Source organism: Onychomys torridus, chromosome 8, assembly GCF_903995425.1.
Source record: "Onychomys torridus chromosome 8, mOncTor1.1, whole genome shotgun sequence".
Classification (NCBI taxonomy): Eukaryota; Metazoa; Chordata; class Mammalia; order Rodentia; family Cricetidae; genus Onychomys; species Onychomys torridus.
This window is the reverse complement of record NC_050450.1, coordinates 83,617,895-83,640,628: the sequence shown is the minus strand read 5'-3', so window position 1 is coordinate 83,640,628 and position 22,734 is coordinate 83,617,895. Positions and strand designations below refer to the sequence as shown.

General features: G+C 39.2%; 1 protein-coding gene and 1 pseudogene across 4 annotated transcripts in view; one reads left to right on the top strand and one right to left on the bottom strand.

The window, feature by feature from the left end:
• LOC118589786 (speckle type BTB/POZ protein) overlaps window positions 1-22,734 on the bottom strand; it is a 79,465-nt gene that overhangs the window by 19,622 nt on the left and 37,109 nt on the right. Inside the window, exons 2-5 of one of the 4 annotated variants that reach the window (XM_036197360.1) lie at window positions 18,102-18,152; window positions 8,260-8,403; window positions 3,202-3,345; window positions 2,388-2,509 (exon numbers count right to left, since the gene is read on the bottom strand). In XM_036197360.1, the coding sequence (XP_036053253.1) occupies window positions 2,388-2,509; window positions 3,202-3,279 (200 nt within the window). In that variant the 5' untranslated portion in view covers window positions 3,280-3,345; window positions 8,260-8,403; window positions 18,102-18,152. The remainder of the gene's footprint in view (window positions 1-2,387; window positions 2,510-3,201; window positions 3,346-8,259; window positions 8,404-18,101; window positions 18,153-22,734) is intronic. The other 3 variants (XM_036197361.1, XM_036197362.1, XM_036197359.1) reach the window with 3 other exon arrangements.
• Window positions 10,886-11,152, top strand: LOC118589787 (annotated as a pseudogene).

The following is a 22,734-nucleotide window of genomic DNA, read 5'->3' as shown; positions in this document are numbered from 1 at the left end:
ATTGAGATGCCAATCTGTTAAAGATGATTCAAAACAGAATTTAGGCAGAACTTAATAGGTACAACTGAGTTAAGTTGTAAATGTCATTAGCTGAAATGCACGTAGTTCAGACACTGCTCTACCACATAGAATACACAAGCCACATGTATCTTCAGGCCTTGCCAGGGCTATGCACCTTTCTCAAACAGGTGGTCTAATCCAGTGCCTCTCTAGGGAGTACAGATGCCAAACATATCACTATACAATATGCTAGAGAGGTTAAATAGAATGATTAGAATAACCATTTCACTCAGTACCTAGCCTACCATTTAATGTACAAAGTCAGCAAATACTGAATTAATAAATTCTTCAGTGGGTTATCAGAGATCAAAGTGGAGATTTCGAGACAAAAATGCTTTGATCTTTGCTGGGGACGCATGGTTGTATCTCTAACTACCTGCTCCTATTCCTCAAGATGACACTCATCCTCACTCTCAGATCACAGTCATCCTGCAATAGGCTCTAGTTCAGGGATTCCAGCCTTAATCCATTCTGTGCATGAACAACATACTCTTGACCAGACAGTAAATTCAGAAAACGCTCAAAGACTTGTTAGCATATGTTGGATATACCCATTGTTACTTTAAGCATAGGGGAGCTACACTTAAGATGTCTCCTAGCATGGAACATGAGCAGAGAAATGAGGTCTGCAATGGAATATGCCTCCTGGATGACAGTTATCTCCACCCTCCCAATTATAAAGCAAAACAAATTTCCTTTATTGCTTAAAAGTAAGCTATTATTGTTAAAGACAGGACTTTATGTGATCCAGGTTGGCCTCAAACTCCCTATATAGTAAGGATGACCTTGAACCACTGCCCTGCTCTCCTCTTTGAGAAAGACTTACTATGTAACACTGTCTAGCCTGGAACTTACTATGTAGACCAAGTTGGCCTTGAATTCAGAGATCCACCTGCTTCTGCTTCTTGAGTGTGGGGATGCAAGGTATGTGCCAGCATACCCAGCCTAACCTTGAACTTTTGTGAGAGGTAAGTGAACTTCAACCTCTGGGTGTGTGGGGGTGGGGGTGGATTTCAGTTATCCACCACCATGCCCAGTTTATGAGTTCTGGGGATGGGATCTAAGTCTTCATGTATGTGCAGGCAATTTGAAAGTCAAGATCTTAGCTGGGTGGTGGTGGCAGTGGTGGTGATGATGATGATGATGGCAGCAGCGCATGCCTTTAATTCCCAGCACTCGGGAGGCAGAGGTAGGAGGATCTCTGTGAGTTGGAGGCCAGCCTGGGCTGCAGAGTCAGTTCCAGGAAAGGCACCAAAGCTACACAGAGAAACTCTGTCTCAAAAAACAAAAACAAAAGCAAACAAAACAAAACAAAACAAAAACCAAACTGAACAAAAACAAACAAAAAGTCAAGATTTTATGTTAAAAACTTATATTTGGCTGGGCGGTGGTGGCGCACATCTGTAATCCTAGCATCGGGAGGCAGAGGCAGGTGGATCTCTGTGAGTTCAAGGCCAGCCTGGTCTACAAAGCGAGTTCCAGGACAGCCTCCAAAAGCTACAGAGAAACACTATCTTGAAAAACCAAAAACCAAACCAAACCAAAACAAAACAAAAACCTTAGATTTGTTGCTGCATGTGATGGTGCACACCTTTAATCTCAGCACTCAAGAGGCAGAGGCAGTTGAATCTTTGTGAGTTCAAGGTCAGTCTGGTCTACATTCTGAGTTCCAGGTCAGCCAACTCTACTTAGTGAGACCACATCTCCAAACAAACAAAAAGAAACCTACAAAATTTAGACTTTGTTGCTTTTCTGGACAAAACAGAAAATCTGATGATAGTCGGCTCCTTCACACATAGCTCTGTTACTGAGCTGCGTGGTACCAGTCCTCCATATACTTACTGCAGTGCCAAGAGCTAACCCTAGAACCTCACACATGCTGGGTGAGCACTCTGCCGCTGAACTACGCAGCACGCCTTCTAACAATCCTTTATAAAAGGTAAATTCCAATGATCAATTTCCTGTGTGGGTCTGTATGTGGGTCCATAAGCACCTCGGCTCTAGTGTGGACAACTTGCAAAAATCATTTCTCTTCCTTCCACCATGTGGGCCCCAGGGATCAAACTCGGGTCTTCTGGTAACCCCGGCCTTCTTTATTCATTTTATTACCCTATACAACTCGAGTTTGCTAAATGTCATAAACTCATTAAATTATTTCAACCACTTGTTAATGAGTACCTACTGTGTCTGGCCCTATTCTAGGCAATGAGGATAAGAAAAGTGAAGTTCCTGCTTTTAAGAACTTACATTCTGCCCATATCCTATTCAAACCAAGCAAAACAGGCAACGTATGGAATAAGTTTACAACTAGAGGTGTTCTTCCTCACCATTTCAGTTTATCATTGGCTCCTGATGAAAAAGTTGAACTTTTTATGACTTCACCCATTTCCTCCCGGCAAAAACTAAAGTTATTGATGGTCCACATGTAGGAGAATTTCACTACCTTGATCTGTTGATAGAAAATTAGGAAGGAATTAAATGTGGGGAACCTGGAAAAAACAGGCTGAAGATAAGACAAGCACCCCTCCCTTAACCCCACAGGAAGACAGCAGTTCATCAGGTCCCTGATCTACACTAGAGAAATCTCAGTGACCTACTGCTTATGGAACGTTTTCAACTTCTGGAAACACTGGCAGGAAGTAAGAAAAACACACTCAAGGAAACAGCAGCAACAATAACAACAAAACATGGACAGGGTAGGGAAAGTCTGAAACTCTTGTGGTCCTAAAAGGGCCTGTTATTGAGATGCTGATGTCATCCCTGGGGCTGTGAATCTCAAACATTGCTCAGAGCTTTAGAACACACCCCTATCAAGTAGGATGTAAAGAATCTAGACAAAATCTCTGTGAGTTCAAGGCCAGCCTGGTCTATAAATCAAGTTCCAGGACAGCCAGAGCTGTTACACAGAGAAACCCTGTCTCAAAAACAAAACAAAAATATCTAGCCAAAGATTCCCCCTTCAATCATCATAGAAAAGCACTAGCCTTGGGGAATTCTAATTCTGTATGAGAAAAACAAGAATGTAAGGCTAACAAGGACTTTATCTTGTGGCTTTTGGCAGTTATGCCCCAGAGAAACTAGGAACTCAAAGTTGAAAAGTGATTGCGTTGCTTCTGCCCACTAGTGAAAACATGAACTTACCTGTGTATAGCACCAGCTCTCAGCCACGGGACCACTCGACATTTCTGCCGGAGGTGGAGGACTTGGAACCCTTGACATCGCCAGTTTGAAGGTTAAACTGGGTTTCCAAAGTCAGGGGGCAAAGATTTCTGGCTTTTCTTCACCCTGGTTAGAAAACCCAAGAATTAAAAACTTATTAGACTCTTTTTATTGATTATTTTTAATGTTAATCTCAATTATTATTATTATTCTCTCATATAACACACCCTGACCTCAGTTTCCTCTCTCCACTCCTCCCAGGTCCTCCACCCTTTCCCTACTGTCCTAGTATTTGATTGATCTTCTAAGATACTAGAAACTTTGTGGCTTGTCTGAAATGTTCTATCTTGATTTAAATATTAACTTCATAGAAGACCATGTAGTCTCCTAGGCAAAATTACATTATTGTTTATGCATGGTGGCTTACACCTTTAATCTCAGCACTCAGGAGGCAGAGGCAGGTGGATCTCTGTGAATTAGAGACCTGTACATCAAGTTTCAGGCCAGCCAGGGCTACACGAGACCCTGTCTCAAATAAATAAGTGAACTGAATAAATAAATAAAGTTCCATTACTCTTCTGCACAATTCTCAAAATTATCTTTAAAATCTGCTGGGCAGGGTGTCACATGCAACTTTCATCCCAACACTCTAGAAACAGAGGCTGGTGGATCTCTTGATTTTGAGGCCAACCTAGTCTATACAGCCAGTATCAAGCCAACAAGCTTTGCATAGTGAAACAAAACAACAGAAACAGAGAAACATAATCTAAGGGTATATTAAAGCATACTGAGAAGGCTGCTTGATAAAGAGTCAACATGGCTAATATTAGGTACCTCCTTGACACTTCACAGAACCTTCCCTTAGGACACAAATGCTCTGCTCCAGTGGAAAATGACCTTGGTACTCTACCCTCCAATTTTCCTGATCGCCTGTGCCTCACTGCAAACTTAAGAGCAGCCTTCTGTTCGACTCCTCTGCCAGCTGCTCTCTTAAAGGGCAACATTTTTACACCTCCCTTAGATGTGCTCCTTTCTCTACAACATCACGTCAAGTTTTCACCTGACTTTCTAGCTTTTTCTTGCTTTCTCTACTAATTGCTCTTCAACCTCAATTTCCTTCCTTCCTTCCTTCCTTCCTTCCTTCCTTCCTTCCTTCCTTCCTTCCTTCCTTCCTTCCTTCCTTCCTTCTTTCCTTCCTTCCTTCCTTCCTTCCTTTTGAGACAGGGTCTCTCTATTATGTAGCTCTGGCTGGCCTGGAACTCATTATGTAGATCAGACTACCTGGAACTTAGAGATCTACCTGCCTTCTGCCTCCTGGGTACTGGTATTAAAGGTGTGTGTCACCAATCTGGCCTTCCTCAATTGTTCCCCCCCCCCCCCCCGCCCCCAGCTGAGGACTGAACCCAGGGCTCTAGCAAGCGCTCTACCACTGAGCTAAATCCCCAACCCCCGCCCTCAATTTCTTTTATTGTATTTTTTTTCTTTTACTGTTACACCCCATGGTTTAATTTTCAATCATTTTCTCAATTTACATTCTCATGGCAACCAATCATTTCAACAGTATCAAATTTCTTCCAGGACACAAACATTCTCAAATTTCTTTAACTTACACCTCTTTTATAGCCCCAAGTCCCTTCAAATAGCTGCTATAATAAAATCTAACTCAAAATCATTTTTAAAAACTTAGGTCATGGACCAGTGTGACGGCTCAGCAGATAATGGTGCTTGCCACCAAGCATGCTGACCTGAGCTGAAGTCCTGGAATCCACAAGGTAGAAGGAAATAACCAAGTCCTACAAACTGTCCTTGAACTACGTGTGCCATGGTTCATGCATGACACACCCACAAAATAAATAACAAATATAATAAAATTATTAAAAAGGTAAGGCCAGGCGTACTAGTATATGCCTGTATACCAGTACTTGAAATTCAGAAGCAGCAGACCTCTGTGAGTCCAAGACTAGCTTGGTCTACACATAGAGAGTTTTAGGTCAGCCAGAACTGAGACCCTGTTTCTCAAAAATCAAACCAAAGCAAAACAAAAATCAAGTGTAAGTCAAAGGATGCAAAGTTGCAGAGATATAGGGTAGACATAGAAACTCTTTCCCACTGTTTTGAGACACTAAAGCAGAAAGTATAATTGTGTGTGTAGGAATTTGGTCATATCTAGCAAAGTTTAAAATGCACACACCACAGAACGTAGCACTCCTACTTTGAATACAATGCACACTGCAACAGAGTTAAAAGCCCAAGTTTGGAGGGCACAAGATTCCTCTTATGAATGCTGATCCTCCTCCCAAGCTTCTGATTCAGCAGTTTGGGATGGGCCCAAGAGTATATTTCTAACAAGGTCCGAAGTAATCCTGCTGAACTAGTCCTGGAACCACAGTGAGAACCACTGCCCTAGAGAAAGTCTGCACTTATGGACAAGACATGGACTAGAGCGTCAATGTGACACTGTAACAGTGAAAAGCTAGAAACAAACTAAAACCCTTTAGTAAGTAACAGGCAAGTAAACTGGGTTATTTCCATATAATGGAAAATTAGTTTTAGGGTTTAGAATAGTAACTAGATTTGTAACACCGTGGTCCTCAAACACAATGAATGCCAATGAAAAGAAGTTTTTGAAAGACAAGTGCAGAACATTACTTCTACAAATATAAGTACTGGTACAGATAAAAGCATACTGTAGAAACAAAACAAGAATAACAGAAACATGGGAAGTTATTACCAGTTTCACAGGGAAATGAGATTTGAAAAGAATAGAAGACACTAACTTTGTCTCTTACATTTTTGTTCTCAAAGATTTATTTTTATTTTATGTATATAGGTGTTTTGCTTGTATATGCACACACATATGTGCCTAAAGCCCAAGGCCTGAAAAAGACAACAGATCCCTTGGAACTGGAGTTACAACAGTTATGAGTTACTATGTAGGTACTGGGAACTGAACCCCGGTCCTCTGGAAGAGCAGCCAGTGCTACTAACCAATGAACCATTTCTCCAGGCCCTCTGATATCTGCTTTAAAGTAAGGGTGATAGGAAGCAAAACCATACAAATCTGTTAGAGATAACAAGTGCTTGAGTATCTACTATTCTTTTTTGTTTTGTTTTGTTTTGCTTGTTTGCTGTAGATGTAATTCTGAATGGTCTTATTAAATAAGAAACACAGAGCCAAATGCAGAGTTAAAAGCCCAGAGATCAGAGAGCAGTAGCCAAGAGATGAGACCACTTTCTTACCACCCATTGCCACTGCCATTCTTCCCCTGAGAAAGAGCTAAATATTATTCTTTGAACTGTCTGGCTTAAATCATTTTTAAAGTGATGATGATGATAGTATGTGTGTTTATTACTTGTGTTCATGCATGTATGTGCAATGCATGTGTGAGCACATCCCATGGTATGCATGTGAAGTTAGAGGACAACTCTTTAGAGTCAGTTTTCTCTTCTTCCCTTTACATGGATTTCAGGATGAACTCAGGTAGTCAGGTTTGAAGAGCTATCTCACCAATATGGTGTTGTCTGTCCTCTTTGCCTGGCTACCTGGAAGCTCTAAGACAAACTTTTTGACTCATCTCCTAAAATGACAGGTTTACATTCCTGTTCTACAAGCTTCATTTTATATGTAATCACACATTCTACTCTAAATTAGTTTTAAGTTCATTAATTTTCTTTGCTTCTTTGCTATAATTCTGAGCTATTATTGTGTGTGTGTGTGTGTGTGTGTGTGTGTGTGTGTGTGTGTGTTCTATTGTTCCCCCTGAAACTAGAGCTCATAGATTCAGCTAGGCTATCTGTCTAGCATCTCTAAGCTTCAGGGATCCTCCTGGATCTCTGCCTTCCCAGTGCTGGGATTATAGACATGTACCACCATGCATGGCTTTTCATGGGTGCGGGGGATCAGAACTCAGGCCTTCATGTTTACATAGCATGTTTATTGTCTGAGCTGTCTCCCAAGTATTTTTTCAGTTTGTCTCAAATCCTGAGTAAAGGATGGTATAAATGAATAGCAGCAAAATCATTTAGTAGTAACTAACCTCACAAACATTTGCTTAAATAGCATTGGTAGGATTAGTAAGATATATCTGTAATTATCCAGAATAAAAATACTTATAAATGTAATTAAATGTTCCATTGGTCATAACACTGCCCTATAAGCATTTATAACCAAAGCATCATCTGCCATTACAGACGAAGTTAGCTGTCTTACACACATGGCATGCTGTTTCAAACCACTGCATTCACCAGTTTGTGCAAGTCACGAGACCCAGTCTCATAGGCTTGTTTGTCTAGTAACAAGTTAATATACCTTAGGCAGTTTTACAAATCCCAGTTATCACTGCTGCCTAGAATGAAGCTGCAGATTTCCTACTTTTGGGCAGCGCAGCAATGAAAATGTGAATTTTAACATGAGTTAAGAGCTTAAAACCTGGCTCATGAAGCATGTATTAGAAGCTACACTCCACATTGAGTCATCCTAAAATACTGATCTGAGCTTATTCTGAAGTTCTTAAAAAAAAAAACAAAAACAAAAAAAACAACCTTCAAATTCACCTAACAATTAACAGGGCTGGGGATATAGCAGAGTGGTAGAGCGCTTGCTTAGCCCCAGTTCAATATCCATACTTCAACTACTACAAATTTTAAAAATTTAGGAAAAAGACATATATTTTTTCCAATGATATTCTGTTAATTCCTTAGTTTCTTTCCACTGAGTATTACTCCATTATGACCAGGAATAAAGAAATATTTTATTGGAATTTGGCAAGTGTGTGCTTGAGTAGTTACTGTAATCTAGCAATATGTTTCTGTTTATTAAAACAAAGTGATTTTATTTAAATAATTAAAATGAAAAGTTTTTAAAAAAGAAATGCTATTTTGGTCTTGGCCATTTTTCTCCTTTTTCTTTTCTTCCCCCGCCCCCTTTTTTTTTTGACTTGTTTTATAACCAAATCTTTCTTTGACTTAATTTTTTTTTTAATGCCCAACCCAGCACCTAAGAGAACTGGAGACTCAATCTGAGCTCCGAGAAGCTCTCACCAGACAACCTGCTGGGAGGGAGATTGGCGGAGGCAGAAGTCTAATTGATTTCACTCATAGTGGGCACCGTGGGCAAAGCAACTGGTGCTGCATGAACTCTCCAGCACTTCATGCCAACCACTGCAGAGGCTCAGCAAAAACAACCTTGGGAAAGAAGAGATCTATTTGAAGGTCATAGTTAGAGAATGTTCGAAAGAGACAACAAGAGCCAAAACATATTGTTCACAGCTCAAGCAAGTTAAGACATGACCATCCAAGTTCTCTAAGGAGAAAATGATTTCCCCAAGCTTACCAACTCTAGTGCACTGACAACTCTAGGTTGAGGATGTCTTTATGTGCCACCATTTATTTTCCTGCTGACTCTGTAAAATACTGACCTGTAAGGAAAGACCTTCCTGGATTATACAGAAAAAAATGTTCTTCAGCATATTCCTTTCAACACTAATACTGGAGGCACTGTTACTAATAATGGCCATCTCTGATGGGATGCTTCCTAGCATAAGACCCTGAAATTACTAACCATCTTTGACAGGGAATTTAAGACAATAAATATTATACAATTTCTAACTTGAGGATTAAACTGTGGAGGGTAATGTAGGCAAAAGAGAAACATATAAATGCTATCAAGCAAAAATAATGCTTTGAACTGAATCTATACAGTTCACTTTTCAGCTGAACCACCTCTTTCTGCCTTCTTACACACTTGTAAAAATACCCGGTTGCCTGCAGAAGGTTTTAAAGTTACTTAAACATAATTTACATCTGTTCTTTGTATCTATTCCTTTATCACCTAACATAGTGCCTAGAAAAGTAAACATACTTTGATTAAAATACTTATCTAGTTATATTAAGTTAGCTAACTTTTCTGATTTTTGTTGTTCCTAAAAAGACAGATCTCTAAAACAAGCTTTCTAACAATGTTGAGTATATCAGCTGTGCAATGCAATGGCAATCAGTAATTTGTTCTTTTGAATAAAAAACAAACACAGGTCCAAACTTCTAGCCTAACTCCTAGCCATAACATCAAATTCCACATAGTAAAAATGAGGGTTTGGGCCAGTATGCCATGTAACTTCCTTTTATAAAGGAAGAAAGATTGACTGTAATTTCTTTTTTTTTTTAGCTGAGGATTGAACCCAGGGCCTAAATCCCCAACCCCGTAATTTCTTCATTTTAAAAACACCTATCAAGTGGGCTAATTAATTTGGGTTAGTCAATAATTAATTGGCTTCTTACATAATCAGAATTATTTCAACATACAGATTCTATTAGTAACAATAGAAAAGCCAATTGTTTATGTGTGGTATTCACTGAGCTAAGCTAGAATATACTAAAAAAGTATAAAACAGCCAGGCCGTGGTGGCGCACGCCTTTAATCCCAGCACTCGGGAGGCAGAAGCAGGCAGATCTCTTGTGAGTTCGAGGCCAGCCTGGGCTACAGAGTGAGTTCCAGGACAGGCTCCAAAGTTACACGGAGAAACCCTGTCTCAAAAAACAAAAAACAAACAAACAAAAGTATAAAATAGACAGCTTGTACAGCTATTTTGCTTAATCTTTCATGAACATTCCTTCATCATTAATCTAATCTACTCATCCAGAGAATTAAAAAATAAACCAATGTACACAGACATATATCTCATCTCATACAAGATGCATACATGTTAACTTCATATCCATTAGTTTTAAAATGATTGGAATAAGATCATGAAGATACTAAGTTGAACCATGAAACTTGTTTTGTATGTCAAAATGGGTGCTTATTGGCCACTGCATGTGACACAACATGATACCTAGCACAAATGAGCTAACAATGTAGCATGAGCCAGGAACGGATCTTTCAACCAGAGAGCAGTTAAGAACTTTTTAAAAAAAGCCTGGCTCTACCATCTTTGCTTTAAAGACTTGTTCAGTTTCTAAAGAAAACTCCCAATGTCATACCTATTTTAAACCTGAGAGACGTTAACATTCCCTAAAATATAAGATGACAAAAACACTGTTGATTTAAAAAAACATACACACCAAAAACATATAGATTTGGGTATATTTGTTTTTGAAAGACTAATGTGACCTAAAAGGAGTTTCTGTTTCTTCTGTTAGTATGTTCAAGCACATTCAGCCCAGGAGGTAACAGTTTCTCATTACCTTAAGGACAGCTATTACAGGTCATATTGACATCTTTTGTTGCAATATCTGAATGAGATTTTAATATTTGTTATAAGTAAATCCTTTGTACTTTGGTCTAATCTAATGAATTATTAAATACACTGGGCTTTTTTTTTTTTTTTTTTTAAGTGTAGAGACACTTCTTAATGAAAATAAGAACACTGAAAGAGATCTCAATCAGCAAAGGGAAGGCTGGGGTTTCTTACACATCCAGTTCATGTTCTGTACAATCTTACAAGACTACTGCTTTTTGTTTGTTTGTTTGTTTTTATTAAAAAATCCTGGCGGGTTGGGGATTTAGCTCAGTGGTAGAGCACTTGCCTGGCAAGCACAAGGCCCTGGGTTCCATCCTCAGCTTAAAAAAAAAAAAAAAAAAAAAAAAAAATCCTATGTACCTATACAAGGACTTTGCAATATTAAGTAGATCTAGAGATAAAAAGAGGCAACTACTTCCAGTGTGGCCATGGCAGCCAATGCAACCACGGATCGCTGCACTTCTTGCTGCTAGGGCTTGTGGACAAGTGTATAGGATCAACAGTTCATACTGTGATGAAGAATGATAAAGAAACTGTTGCTACACTTCTAGGTTTTGATGACTTTGTCAATATGGTGCTGGAAGATGTCAGTTCGAAATTACACCAGAAGGAAGAAGATCTAAATTAGATCAGATTTTACAAATGGAAATGATGTAATAATGCTGGTTCTTGGAGAAGAAGGGCCTAAAGTATAAGTGGACTTCCTTGACTTATGCTAGATTCTGGCTTTTTAAAACAAGCATGAGGACCTGAGTTCGAATCCCCAATACCCTCATAAAAAGCTAAGTGTGGCAACACACATGCATAATCTCAGTGCTGGGAAGGCAGAGACAAGGAGATCCCTGGAGCCTACTGGCTCAATAGTCTTGCCAAGTTGGTGAGCTCCAGATTCAGTAAAAGATCCAATCTCAAAAAAATAAGGTGGAGGACAATGGAGAAAGAAATCCGAGGCCTATACAGACAGACAGATGAACACAAACACGCTGGCGCGCGCGCGCACACACACACACACACACACACTGCACACACACCCTTAATAATAAATTTTTAATCCAAATGAGACAAGACACAAATTCTTCAGTGGTTTATGCTGTTCTGAGTAAAATCAGCCTTCTTGTCCTGACCTGACTACCATGGCCCCCACCCCCTCTGTCTCTCTCATAATAGTGCCTATATTTCTTTTCAGCCAATATGCTTTCTTTAGTCTTTACTTCTGTTGGCACAAATCACTACTGAGCACATAGACTTTTTCTTCATCCTGGAGAGCTTTCTCTCCTCATATTCCCCTACTATGGGGGCAGGCACTAAAATAGGGTCTCACTCTGTAGCCCAGGCTGGACTTCATCTCACTGCCATCTTCCTGTCATGGCCTCCCAAGTGCTGGGAGTAGAGGCATGAGGCTCAGTACCTGGTTCCATCAGGTCTTTCTAGTTGAGTCCCTCCTGTCATTTAGGTATCCTATAAAATGTAGTAGCCTAAGAGATCTCTTCCCTGACCACCTAATCTGGGGCAGTCCTCACTTCTAAATCTGTCTCTTTCACATTTACCTCATTTTTTTTTTTATTGTCACTAACTGAAGTTATCTTGCTTCTATTTTCACACCTATCTAGTCTTCCCCACTAGAATTTATGTTCAATAAGAAAATAGCATCTCCCTGTGTCTCCAGAGGTAATACAACAGACATTCAATAAATATTTGTTCCATGATCCTGTTGTTGAGTAGCTAGACTCTTTGGGATCTATTTTCCCTAAGTGTGTCCTATTTACTAAGTTAAACTTCACGAGCTATTGAGTAAATGTAGATATACAAAATCTGGCATACATTGTTTTTGTATGTATATGCATGTGTGTAAGTGAACCTGCTCTTACGTGTGCATGTGTGAAGGCCAAACACTGATGTGAACATCCTCCGTCACTCTCCCTTTTATTTACCAGGGTCTCTCACTAAATCTAGAAGCTTGCCAATTCTGACTAGTCTAAGGAGCCAGCTTGCCCCTGGATCCCATTTCTATCTGCTGGGATTACAGGTGGCTACTACCTGCCTGGCTTTATATGGGTTCTGGAAGTCTATGGTGCTCACACTTGCTTGGCAAGCACTTTATCCAGCCCACCTAGTCCCTCAAGCATACCTTAAAAAAAAAAAAAAAATCAATCATTCATTTTACTCATAAAAGATTTATTAAGTCCGGGGGGGTGGTGGGGGGGGGTGGTGGCGGTGGCGCACGCCTTTAATCCCAGCACTCGGGAGGCAGAGCCAGGCTGATCTTTGTGAGTTCAAGCCAGCCTGGTCTACAGAGCAAGATCCAGGACATGCACCAAAACTACACAGAGAAACCCTGTCTCAAACAACTGGAAAAAAAAAAAAAAGATTTATTAAGTACATCTTAAAACTATAGTCAAAATTCTTTTTTTTTTAATCTCAGAAAAGAAGAGAAAAGGGACTCTGCAGGGATATGAGAGAATTCCTGAATCTACAAGACAATACCGAGAGATGCATGCACACTTCCCAGAACAATTTCTCTTATAGAAAGTACCATTAGGGCTGGAGAGATGGCTCAGAGGTTAAGAGCACTGGCTGTTCTTGCAGAGGTCCTGAGTTCAATTCCCAGCACCCACATGGTGGCTCACAACCAACTGTAATGAGATCTGGTGCCCTCTTCTGGCCCGTAGGCTTATATACTGCATACATAATAAATAAATAAATAAATAAATAAATAAACAAATCTCTGAAAAATTTAAAAAAGACATTCATTTAAAAAAAAAAAAAAGAAAGTACCATTAGCAGGTACACACCTTAAATCCCAGCACTCAAGAGGCAGAGGGAGGTGGATCTCTGTGACTTTGAGAGCAGCTTGGTTCACATAGTGACTTCCAGGATAGTCAGGACTACGATTGTGTACTCATGCTAGCTCTCTCTCGCTCTCCCTCTCTCTCTCTCTCTCTCTCTCTCTCTCTCTCTCTCTCTCTGACACACACACACACATATACACACACAAACACCCCAAATACAAAACAAAACAAAAAAACAATAACTGTCAGGAAAACAGTCTAAATTTCTAAGTTATTTCAAGTTAAATTCTATATAATAAAATTCTAATAAAATAATCAAATTGAGGCAGATAGTTAGCATTTACTTAGATTCCAGCTATAATTTTCCTATTTGACACAGCCTGATTACCTTAAAACGGACATATAGAAACAGATAATTATAGACATGAACACACATCCTTGTCTAGACACTTAACTAAGTTTTTGTAAACATTTTTTTTCAAACTATTATATACGTGGGGAAACTCTGAAACAAAGATAGCAAAGATAGTGTGTAAGATTTCCCCAGGGTACAGTCATTTCTAGGCAAGTACCGATTCTGAGAGGACTATGAGGACTCCTTCCTTCTTCTCCAGGACCATAAGCTAGAGTTTCAGAGAAACAGACTGACAGGGCTCCTGCATTCAAATTAACCTGGCAATGAAAAGGTATCAAGTCTTTCCCAGAATGCAATAGAATGTTCCCATTCATTCCCAAGCTTCAGGGTATGCTGGGAGTTTACATACAGCCTTATTGCCCTCTTTAGAAGGCAGTAGGTTATAACACAAACTGTCCTTGTCCCTAAGGAGATCTAGCAGCCATCTCAAAGGTTAAAATATGGAACAATTTTTACTTCAGATACAACTTTTCTAGACAGCAAAAAATAAAAAATAAAAATGCAAAAAAAAATTTATTCCCAATTTAAGGGTCTGGAAGTAATTTCCTTTCCCTAGAATCTACCCCCCACTTTCAGAGTTACTGGTACTGACACACTGGCATCATCCTCTATCCTCAAAATAACACTGGGTAAAGGCAATGCATCTATGCTCCAAACTCAGAAGCTTGCTCTGGAAAGGAGATTCCATTCAACTACTTTGTAGGACTGAAAAACTCCAGGTATTAGAAAAGACTTTTGGAGTTCCATTTTGCTTTTTAAATTAGGCAAAAATAGCTATGAAACAAAATACATGCAAATAACAGCATATGAGAAAGAAAAATTCCATCCTCACTTGGATGGGGGAATCCAGAAAAATAAAACATGTCCAAAACAAGCATAGGTTTCACAAGGCTTGGGCTAAAGCCAGCAGGTGATATGCTGCTTTTGTTAATTATAGAACCCCTGCTGGGGAGCAAAACTCTACCAGCTGCTTAAAACAACAACAACAAAAAACAAACAAACAAACAAAACAAAAAACAAAAAACAAAAAAACCCAACCAACACATAGGACTCATCAGAATAAGCTCTCCACACATAGCTTCAAATCTATCACTTGGGAGATTTCTAAAATGGAGCAACACAAATTCAAATCAAAAAACAAAGTTGCTTATAAAGGGGCTGTTTCACTTCAGAGTGGACTTTTTTTTATGACTCCATTTTCATAAATTAAAATGTGTTACTTCTAATGAACGATGGCCAAGACCTTCCAAGGCCACAATGAGCAAGCTTGGTAAAAGTAAAGATTTTAACATCTCCCACATGTCCAAGATTCCTCTGTTGGAAAATAATCAACAAAATTTTTAATAGGAGAAAGTAAAAAGCAGACTCTAGTATTAGTTAATACTCCCAAACCTCACCATATGTGTGCCCCTACACACAAGATGTGAGGAAAAACATAGATTACTGTATAAAGTTTTTATAGGCGTAGTTGAAGGAAGAAAGGAATGATCATAATTTCAAGTCTAAACAAGTTTGGGGGTTCTGGTATTTCTAACAAAACTTTCCCATTTATTTGTTTGTTTGTTGTGTGTATGGGGGTACATGAATACCATGGCTCCTGTATGAAGGCACAGGGCAAATTGTGGGAGCTGATTCTCTCCTTCTACCATGTGGTTCCCAGGGATCCAACTCAGGCCATCAGGCTTGGGGACAAGTGCCTTTACCCACTGAGCCATCTTGCTAGCTGACCTAAAACTTTATACACAAGTAAACAAGCTTAAGAGATGTCTTAGCAATTAAGAGCCACACTGCTCTTACAGAAGACCCAAGTCTGGTTCCTGGCACCCATCTCAGTTGCCTCATAAGCCCCTGTAATTCCGGCACCAGAGGGGAATGTGAGCATCTGGCCTCCATAGGCTTCTGCATGTACATGTACATACTCACACACAGACACACATGCCTACACATAGTTAAGAATACTTTTTAAAAAATCTTTAAACCATAAACAGATGAAATGTTAACTCTAATATTATGCATGTGTGTCCAGCATGCAAGGAATTTAAAAATTGAAATCATTTCATTTAACAAAGAGAGCTGCCTATAATTCATAGTATCCGCTGGCCTTATGAGAAAAAAAATCATTTAAAGTATTTATTGCTAATAAAAACTGGCCAGAGAGGAAGCCCAAGGAATGAACGTGAAAGAAGAGTCAGAGTCAGTGCTGGGTAGAGTGAGGAGGGATTCATTAACTTGGAAACAGAAAAGCCCCACCTGCTACAGGGCGTTTACCACACTAAAAAAGCAACCTATTTATTAGGTTTCCCATTAACCACTACAACATATCAGGGAACTCAATTTTCCTCAGAAATATGTTTTGAAAGGGAAAGCCCAACTCCCTCCAACTAAGATAAGCAAGTACTCTACCACAGAGCTACCTTGCCAGCCTCTGTGTGTGAGTGTGTCACCTCCTTTAGGTCTGAACACCTCTCCTTATTAAATGAAGCAAGGTGTCTTATCTAGAAATCAAACACAGAAAATAAATTCCTTCTTAAAAATAACTAAATTCAGCCAGGCAGTGGTGGATGGCACACATCTTTAATCTCTGCACTATAGAAGCAGGGTGATCTCTGTAAGTTCAAGGCCAGCCTGGTGAGTTCTGGGATAGCCAGAGCTGATACACAAAGAAACCCTAACAAACAAATTAACAAACTAACAAAAATAACCAAACTCTGGCCTGGGCATGGAGCTCAGTTGGTGGAGTTCTTGCCTAGCATACTAGAAATCTGGGTTTGATTCCCAGCACCACATAAACTGGGCATAATAGCACATGCCTGTAATGTCCGCATTTGGGAAGTGGAAGCAGAAAAGACCAGTGGTCAAAAGGTCATTCTCAGTCACATAGTTTGAGGCCAAGAATAAGTGAGACTCTATATTGGGTGTGTGTGTGTGTGTGTGTGTGTGTGTGTGTGTGTGTGTGTGTGTGTGTGTGTGTGTGTGTGTGTGTGTTGGGGATGGGGGGGGGGTGCAGAGAGCAGGAGGAAGAGGGAGGGAGGGAGAGAGAGAAGGGGAGAGGGGGAGAGAGAGAGAGAACCTCAGGAGGAGATGTCTCTTTGGGTAAAGTGTTGCCAGACTGGAAACACTTTGAAGTATACAAGGAGAGTCTTGGGAGCTAAATGGGCAGCCAGTCTAGCTAGGCAATGAGCTAGGTTAAGGATCTAAATAAACTCAACAGAACAAAAGAAAACCACAAGTTCTCAGTCTCCAGTGTGCATTCCAAATTCTTGAATCCAGGGGAAAATAAAAACACATAGGCAGACAAACAGGAAAGTTGAACAGGATGTCTATCTTAAAAGAATGAATGCCCTTAGTTCCTGATGGCCTTGGTCTGAAAAAGATTAAAATGCAGTAACACCTATTTTGCCCAGTAAGACTCTGTAAAAGTATACATAGAGGCTTGAGGCATTAATCAGAGCCCAGAGTAAACACCTGAAGAGAGCCATTTTGGTAGCAAGATTTTAAGTCAACATTAAAGAACTAAGTTCTAAGGTACAATACAAAAAAAGGTAAGATGCTCAAAATTCAAACTCCTTTTACAGACCAAAAAAAAAAAAGCCACACTGTTTACGGCTTTTTGCTTTATAAACTGTAATCTAACCCTCTAAGAAGCTCTTCTTACTCTACTGTTTCTATATCATGTATTAGCAACCCTTGATTAAAAATTTAAACCCAGCTGGGACTCCTGTATACACCTATAATCCTAGCTAGCATTTGAGAGGATGATGAGTTTGAGGCCAGCTTGTGCTATATACTGTCATTAAGTCTCAAAAAAAAATTAAATCCAAACACGACTGCTTCCCCCATCACTAGTATGTATATAACCTTTTCCTAGTATATATTAGTCAGCAGAAAAGATATGATTAAAAGGTTCTAGTTTATTCCCAGCAGGGATATTTAGAATAAAACCTTTATTAAAGTCACTTACAAAAATGTTTCTTTGGAGTGGGCTGGGGAGATAGCTCAGTTGGTAAAACATTTACCTTGTAAGAACAAGGGCCTGAGTTCAATCCCCAGAATCCACATAAAGCTAGACACTCATTTGTAAACCCAGCATTGCTGGCAGGCAGAGATAGGGGATCACTGGGACTCACTGGCTAGCCAGCCTATCATAATTGGTAACTCCAGGCCAATAAGATACCCTTGTCTTAAAGGAGGTGGATACTGTTGCTGAAGATGACAGACCACCCTCTGGCCTCCACATGCACACACATACAAGAACATACACATTAAAAAGAAAATCAAACATGTTTTCTTTATATGACTTTACCTTCTATATGCACTAAAATCAAACAGTAAACTGCACTAAAGATGTGCACTTTTCAAGCGTGATAAATTATTTGTCTATCTCATTCTGCTTTACCCCTGCATGATTAAACTGTATAAATAAAACTACATAAAACTCACCAAGTCAAATCAGTAGGCAAACTCTAATTTGTCTTGTCTAGCAGGAAATCTCTGTTGGAAATAGAGATGATGAGTCAGCTTAACTAGATCCTGAGTCTCATACACATCTTACTTTGGCTGTTCTTTAAAGGGAAAAGTTCACGAAAATCAGGTGATACATCTGCAATGAAATGACTGATAAAAGTACTTACTAGAAAAAATTACTATTCTAATACTCTAGTCTGAACAATCTACTTTTTATTCAGCTCTCAAAAAGGGTATACATGAAATTCAGAAAACCAGTTGGTTCTAACACTCCTGCTTATAAGCAAAAATGAAATATCACTTGCCCCATGTCAATATTGTTGAGAAGAACTTACTACAAAGTATAACATATGCCTTTACTAAAGGTGCTGTCTGGCTAAATTACACCAAAGCAAGACACATTTAAACCAAGTCATTTATCACAAGGTTTTAGGAAATAGCAGGAAGGTATCCACAAAAGACCGAACAGGTTATTAATACTGATTATACATGGGAGAGAAAGGGTTTGTGTTGAAGATCAGTGAGATTATCTTGGCTGCTGTCTGCAGCACAACTGCTTTAATAATCTATCATATATCCTGCAAAGGGAATTGGGCTTGTAGGAACAGAACCTAGGCAAAAATAGGTACAACAGATCCTATTTTCTTTAATGGGGGAAAATGAGGCACTGTGGAAATAATTGGTTAGCCTTCAAAGTCTCTCAAATGTTTGCATATGAATTTTAATACACTGATTGAAATTAATTTTCCTTACACTGTAACAGATTTTGGTAAAACCAAATGTGGTTACTATTAGTAACAGAAAGAACTATCACCCTAAACAGGATGTTATCGCAGGACACCTTTAGTCAGAGACCATAAAATAAAACTCAGAAAAACTTCACAAGTTACATCAAGGAGCAGCAGTCAGATCAAATCCATCCAATAAATATTTGGTAAGCACAGCCAAATGGACACAATTCTGGATACCCCAAAGGCAGGAAGATAGCCTAATTTTTCAAATGAAAAGTCTCTGAATATGCGTGATTTTTTTTTTTTTTTTAAAAGACAGGGTCTCACTCTGTAGTTCTGGTTGTCCTGAAACTCACAACGTAGAACAGGCCGGCCTTGAATTTACAGAAATCCATCTGCCTCTACCTCCTGAGTGCTGAGATTAAAGGCATGAGCCACCACACTCAGCTTATATGTGTGATTCTTGAAACAGAAACCTTTAGTCCTTTTCTAACTTTTTCTTAAGTTTCTGGGTTTTGTCTTGAATTAATTTCCCAGAATTAACATTTTTAGGCCCCATACACTGAAAAGGTTAAAGTAACACTACAGTGTATAGACACCTAGCTACCCTCTACTATTTAACAGTGTACAAAAGGTCTCCCCCACAGAACACACCTTTGATTTTTCTTTTCTTTTCTTTTTTTTTTAAGATAATTCAGGATTGAGAACTTGGTCATAAAACAGGGTCATCCAAGAATAAATACTTACAGACCAATATCCTATATTACTTAAAATTTAATTTTGAAATGTAAGACCTGTCTTTCAGAAGTTTCCTCTATTGATAGAAGGGTTGAAATGTAATGTGTGTGACTACTCTCTAGGAGCCACCACTTAACACTCCAATTGTAGGAGAAGGAAGCTTTTGAAAGAGCAAAGTCAGGACAGACGTATTTTCTTTTGCTTTGTGGAATGTCACAGTGGTCAGGGGAACTTCCAGTCACCCCATCTCACTCTGAGTAAAAGCCACAGTCTATACACTGGCCCAAAGGGCCCCACACAAGCAGTACTCTGTTAGCACTCTAGCCTCATCTCCAGTTCCAGCTCCTGAGCTCGCAATGTTCCAGCTGGACCACTTTGCTTTGTTGCAGTTCCTCACAGCACGGGCTCATTCCTGTCTCAGGGCTTTGTACCTGCAGTTTGCTGTCTTGGTAATGTTCTCCAGGCCCTGAGAGATGATGGGGCACACACCCTGCCATTGCTGATTCCTTAATTGTCACCATCTCTTGTGAGAGCTCTCCCTGACACCCTTAAAATGCAACTCTTTCTCCCTGGCAGTCTTATTCCTGCCTCATTATTTTTTCTATACTAGATAAAGTCATCTAGCATACTATATCTTTCACAATCTGTTTCCTCTAACTGAAAAAAAAAAAAAAAAGCTGTACAAAGCTAGATTTATCTGTTTTGTTGCTGTACCTAGACAGTGTCTGGCACATGGAAGGCAAGAAACAAACCTATTTAATAAATGACTGAATTCAACTTTCCTTCTGAACTCCCATCCTTTGAAGATTTCACAGTAATTCTATATGTTCCTGTGGGGGCACATGCCTGTTATTGAGCACTTGGAAAGATAAGGCTTGAGGATAAGTTTGAGGTTGGTAAGAGTTACAGACTAACTAAAGCTCTAGTCCAGCTTGGAATCCATAAGGATACCCTGCCTCAAAACAAACAAAAAATTACCTCTCTATAAATTAGCAATTTTTTGTTTTATTTTTCAAGACAGGGTTTCTCTGTGTAGCTCTGACTGTCCTGGAACTCACTTGTAGACCAAGCTGGCCTTGAATTCAGAGATCTGCCTGCCTCTACCTCCTGAGTGCTGGGATTAAAGATATGTGCCATCACATCTGGCCTTAAAGATTTATTTATTTTATGTAATGGATGTTTTATCTGCATGTATGTCTGCACACTGAAAGAGAACATTGGATCCCTTTGGACTACAGTTATAGATGGTTTTAAGTTTCCATGTGGTTGCTAGGAAATAGAACCCAGGACCTCTGTAAGAACAGCCAGTGCTCTTAACTACTGAACCATCTCTCCAGCCTCTTAAAATTAGCATTTTTTACACAAACAAAGTTTAGGCTTATGTTTTTAATATTAACAGACAATCAATGCCCAAAAAGTTAATAAAAGTATATTTTTCCCCAACAAAGCACAATACCTGTTTTCAATGATAACATCCTTGAGGGCAAAAAGAGCTAAGAACTCCAACTAGCTGACAATGTACAACGGAGTGCTCCCTTTGCACTTTTTATTATTTTTAAGTTTTTAAAAACAGCATGTTTTATTTATACTATAAGGTAAAATATTTTTTAAAAGTAAACATGTAAACAAAAGAACTATAAGAAAAATATATGGGCCTCCAGTGGTGGTACACTCCTTTATCACTTGGGAGGCAGAGGCAGGTGGGTGGATTTCTGAACTTATGGCCAGTCTGGTCTACATAGAGTTCCAGGCCAGCCAGGACTACATAGTGACACTGTCTCAAAAAGCAAAAAAAGAAAAGAAAGAACAGTTCCTTAAATACTATATTTTTAAAGATTTATTTTTACTTTATATGCATGAAGGGTTTTGCTTATATGTATATATGTAAGTGTACGTATGCTGTGCTTGCCAGAGTCCAGAAGAGAGCACTGAATTGTCTGGGTCTGGAGTTAACAGACAATCAGTGAGCAACTATTTGGGAGCTGGGAACTGAAACCCAGGTCTTCTGCAAAGGCAATTTCTCCAGCACCAAGAAGTACCTCCTCCCCCTTTTTGCATTTATTTGTGTGTATTTTAGCCATCCACTGAGCTATCTTATTGGTCCTTAAGAAGAAAATTCTTTGTATTATTTTGATTGCCACAGAATAATAGTTGCTGTTATGTACCCAGATCAAATAGACCAAGAGGATGACTATAGTTAAAAAAACATACTTTTTTACTAAAAAGATTCATGGCAATTTCTAGAAGAGAAAGAAAACTCCATAGTGCTTTTGTTTGTCTCTGTAGACCAGGCTGGCCTTGAACTCACAGAGATCTGTTTGCCTCTGCTTCCTGAGTGCTGGGATTAAAGGCATGTGTTACCACTCAGCTAGTGTTAGTGTTGTTCTAAAGAAAGATTTAAGATAAGACATAGGGCAGAGAACTCATTTGTTTTCCAGTACCCACATTAAGCAGCTCTACCCACAGACATACCTACATTTAAGCAACCGTACAAACAAACATACCTTTGCAACATAAAGTATAAAATGTGGAGTTGGTTGTTAAAAAAATACTCAGGGGCTGGAGAGATGGCTCAGAGGTTAAGAGCACTGGCTGTTCTTGCAGAGGTCCTGAGTTCAATTCCCAGCAACCACATGGTGGCTCTCAACCATCTGTAATGAGATCTGGTGCCCTCTTCTGGCACACAGGCAGAACATTGTATACATAATAAATAAATCTTTAAAAAAAAAAAAAAAGAAATACTCAGTGTATCAATTCTTCCCAAATTCTTAAAGATAGTTCATAGTCATGAGATGGGTTGCTGCCCAAACTAACTGTTTGAAGAAGTCCTAACTGACACTTCAACAGGCAGTGTGTGTTATTAGACAAGAGAAACAGTTTCCATTGTAACACTTCTAGACTCCAAGTGCTGGAAACCACTGAATAGGATCCAGGTTTAAAAGGGGAAAAACATGCAGAGTGCAAATTAAAAATATACTCAACCTCTCAATAACAAATAAACCACATCAAATTAAAGGCTATAAAGAAAAATTTTAAAGTGGAAATCATTGGTCATTGAAATATATGATCCCTTAGACAAAATTTATAGCAAGTAATTCTAAACTAATACCAATGTAAAATTATATTATAAAAATGCTACC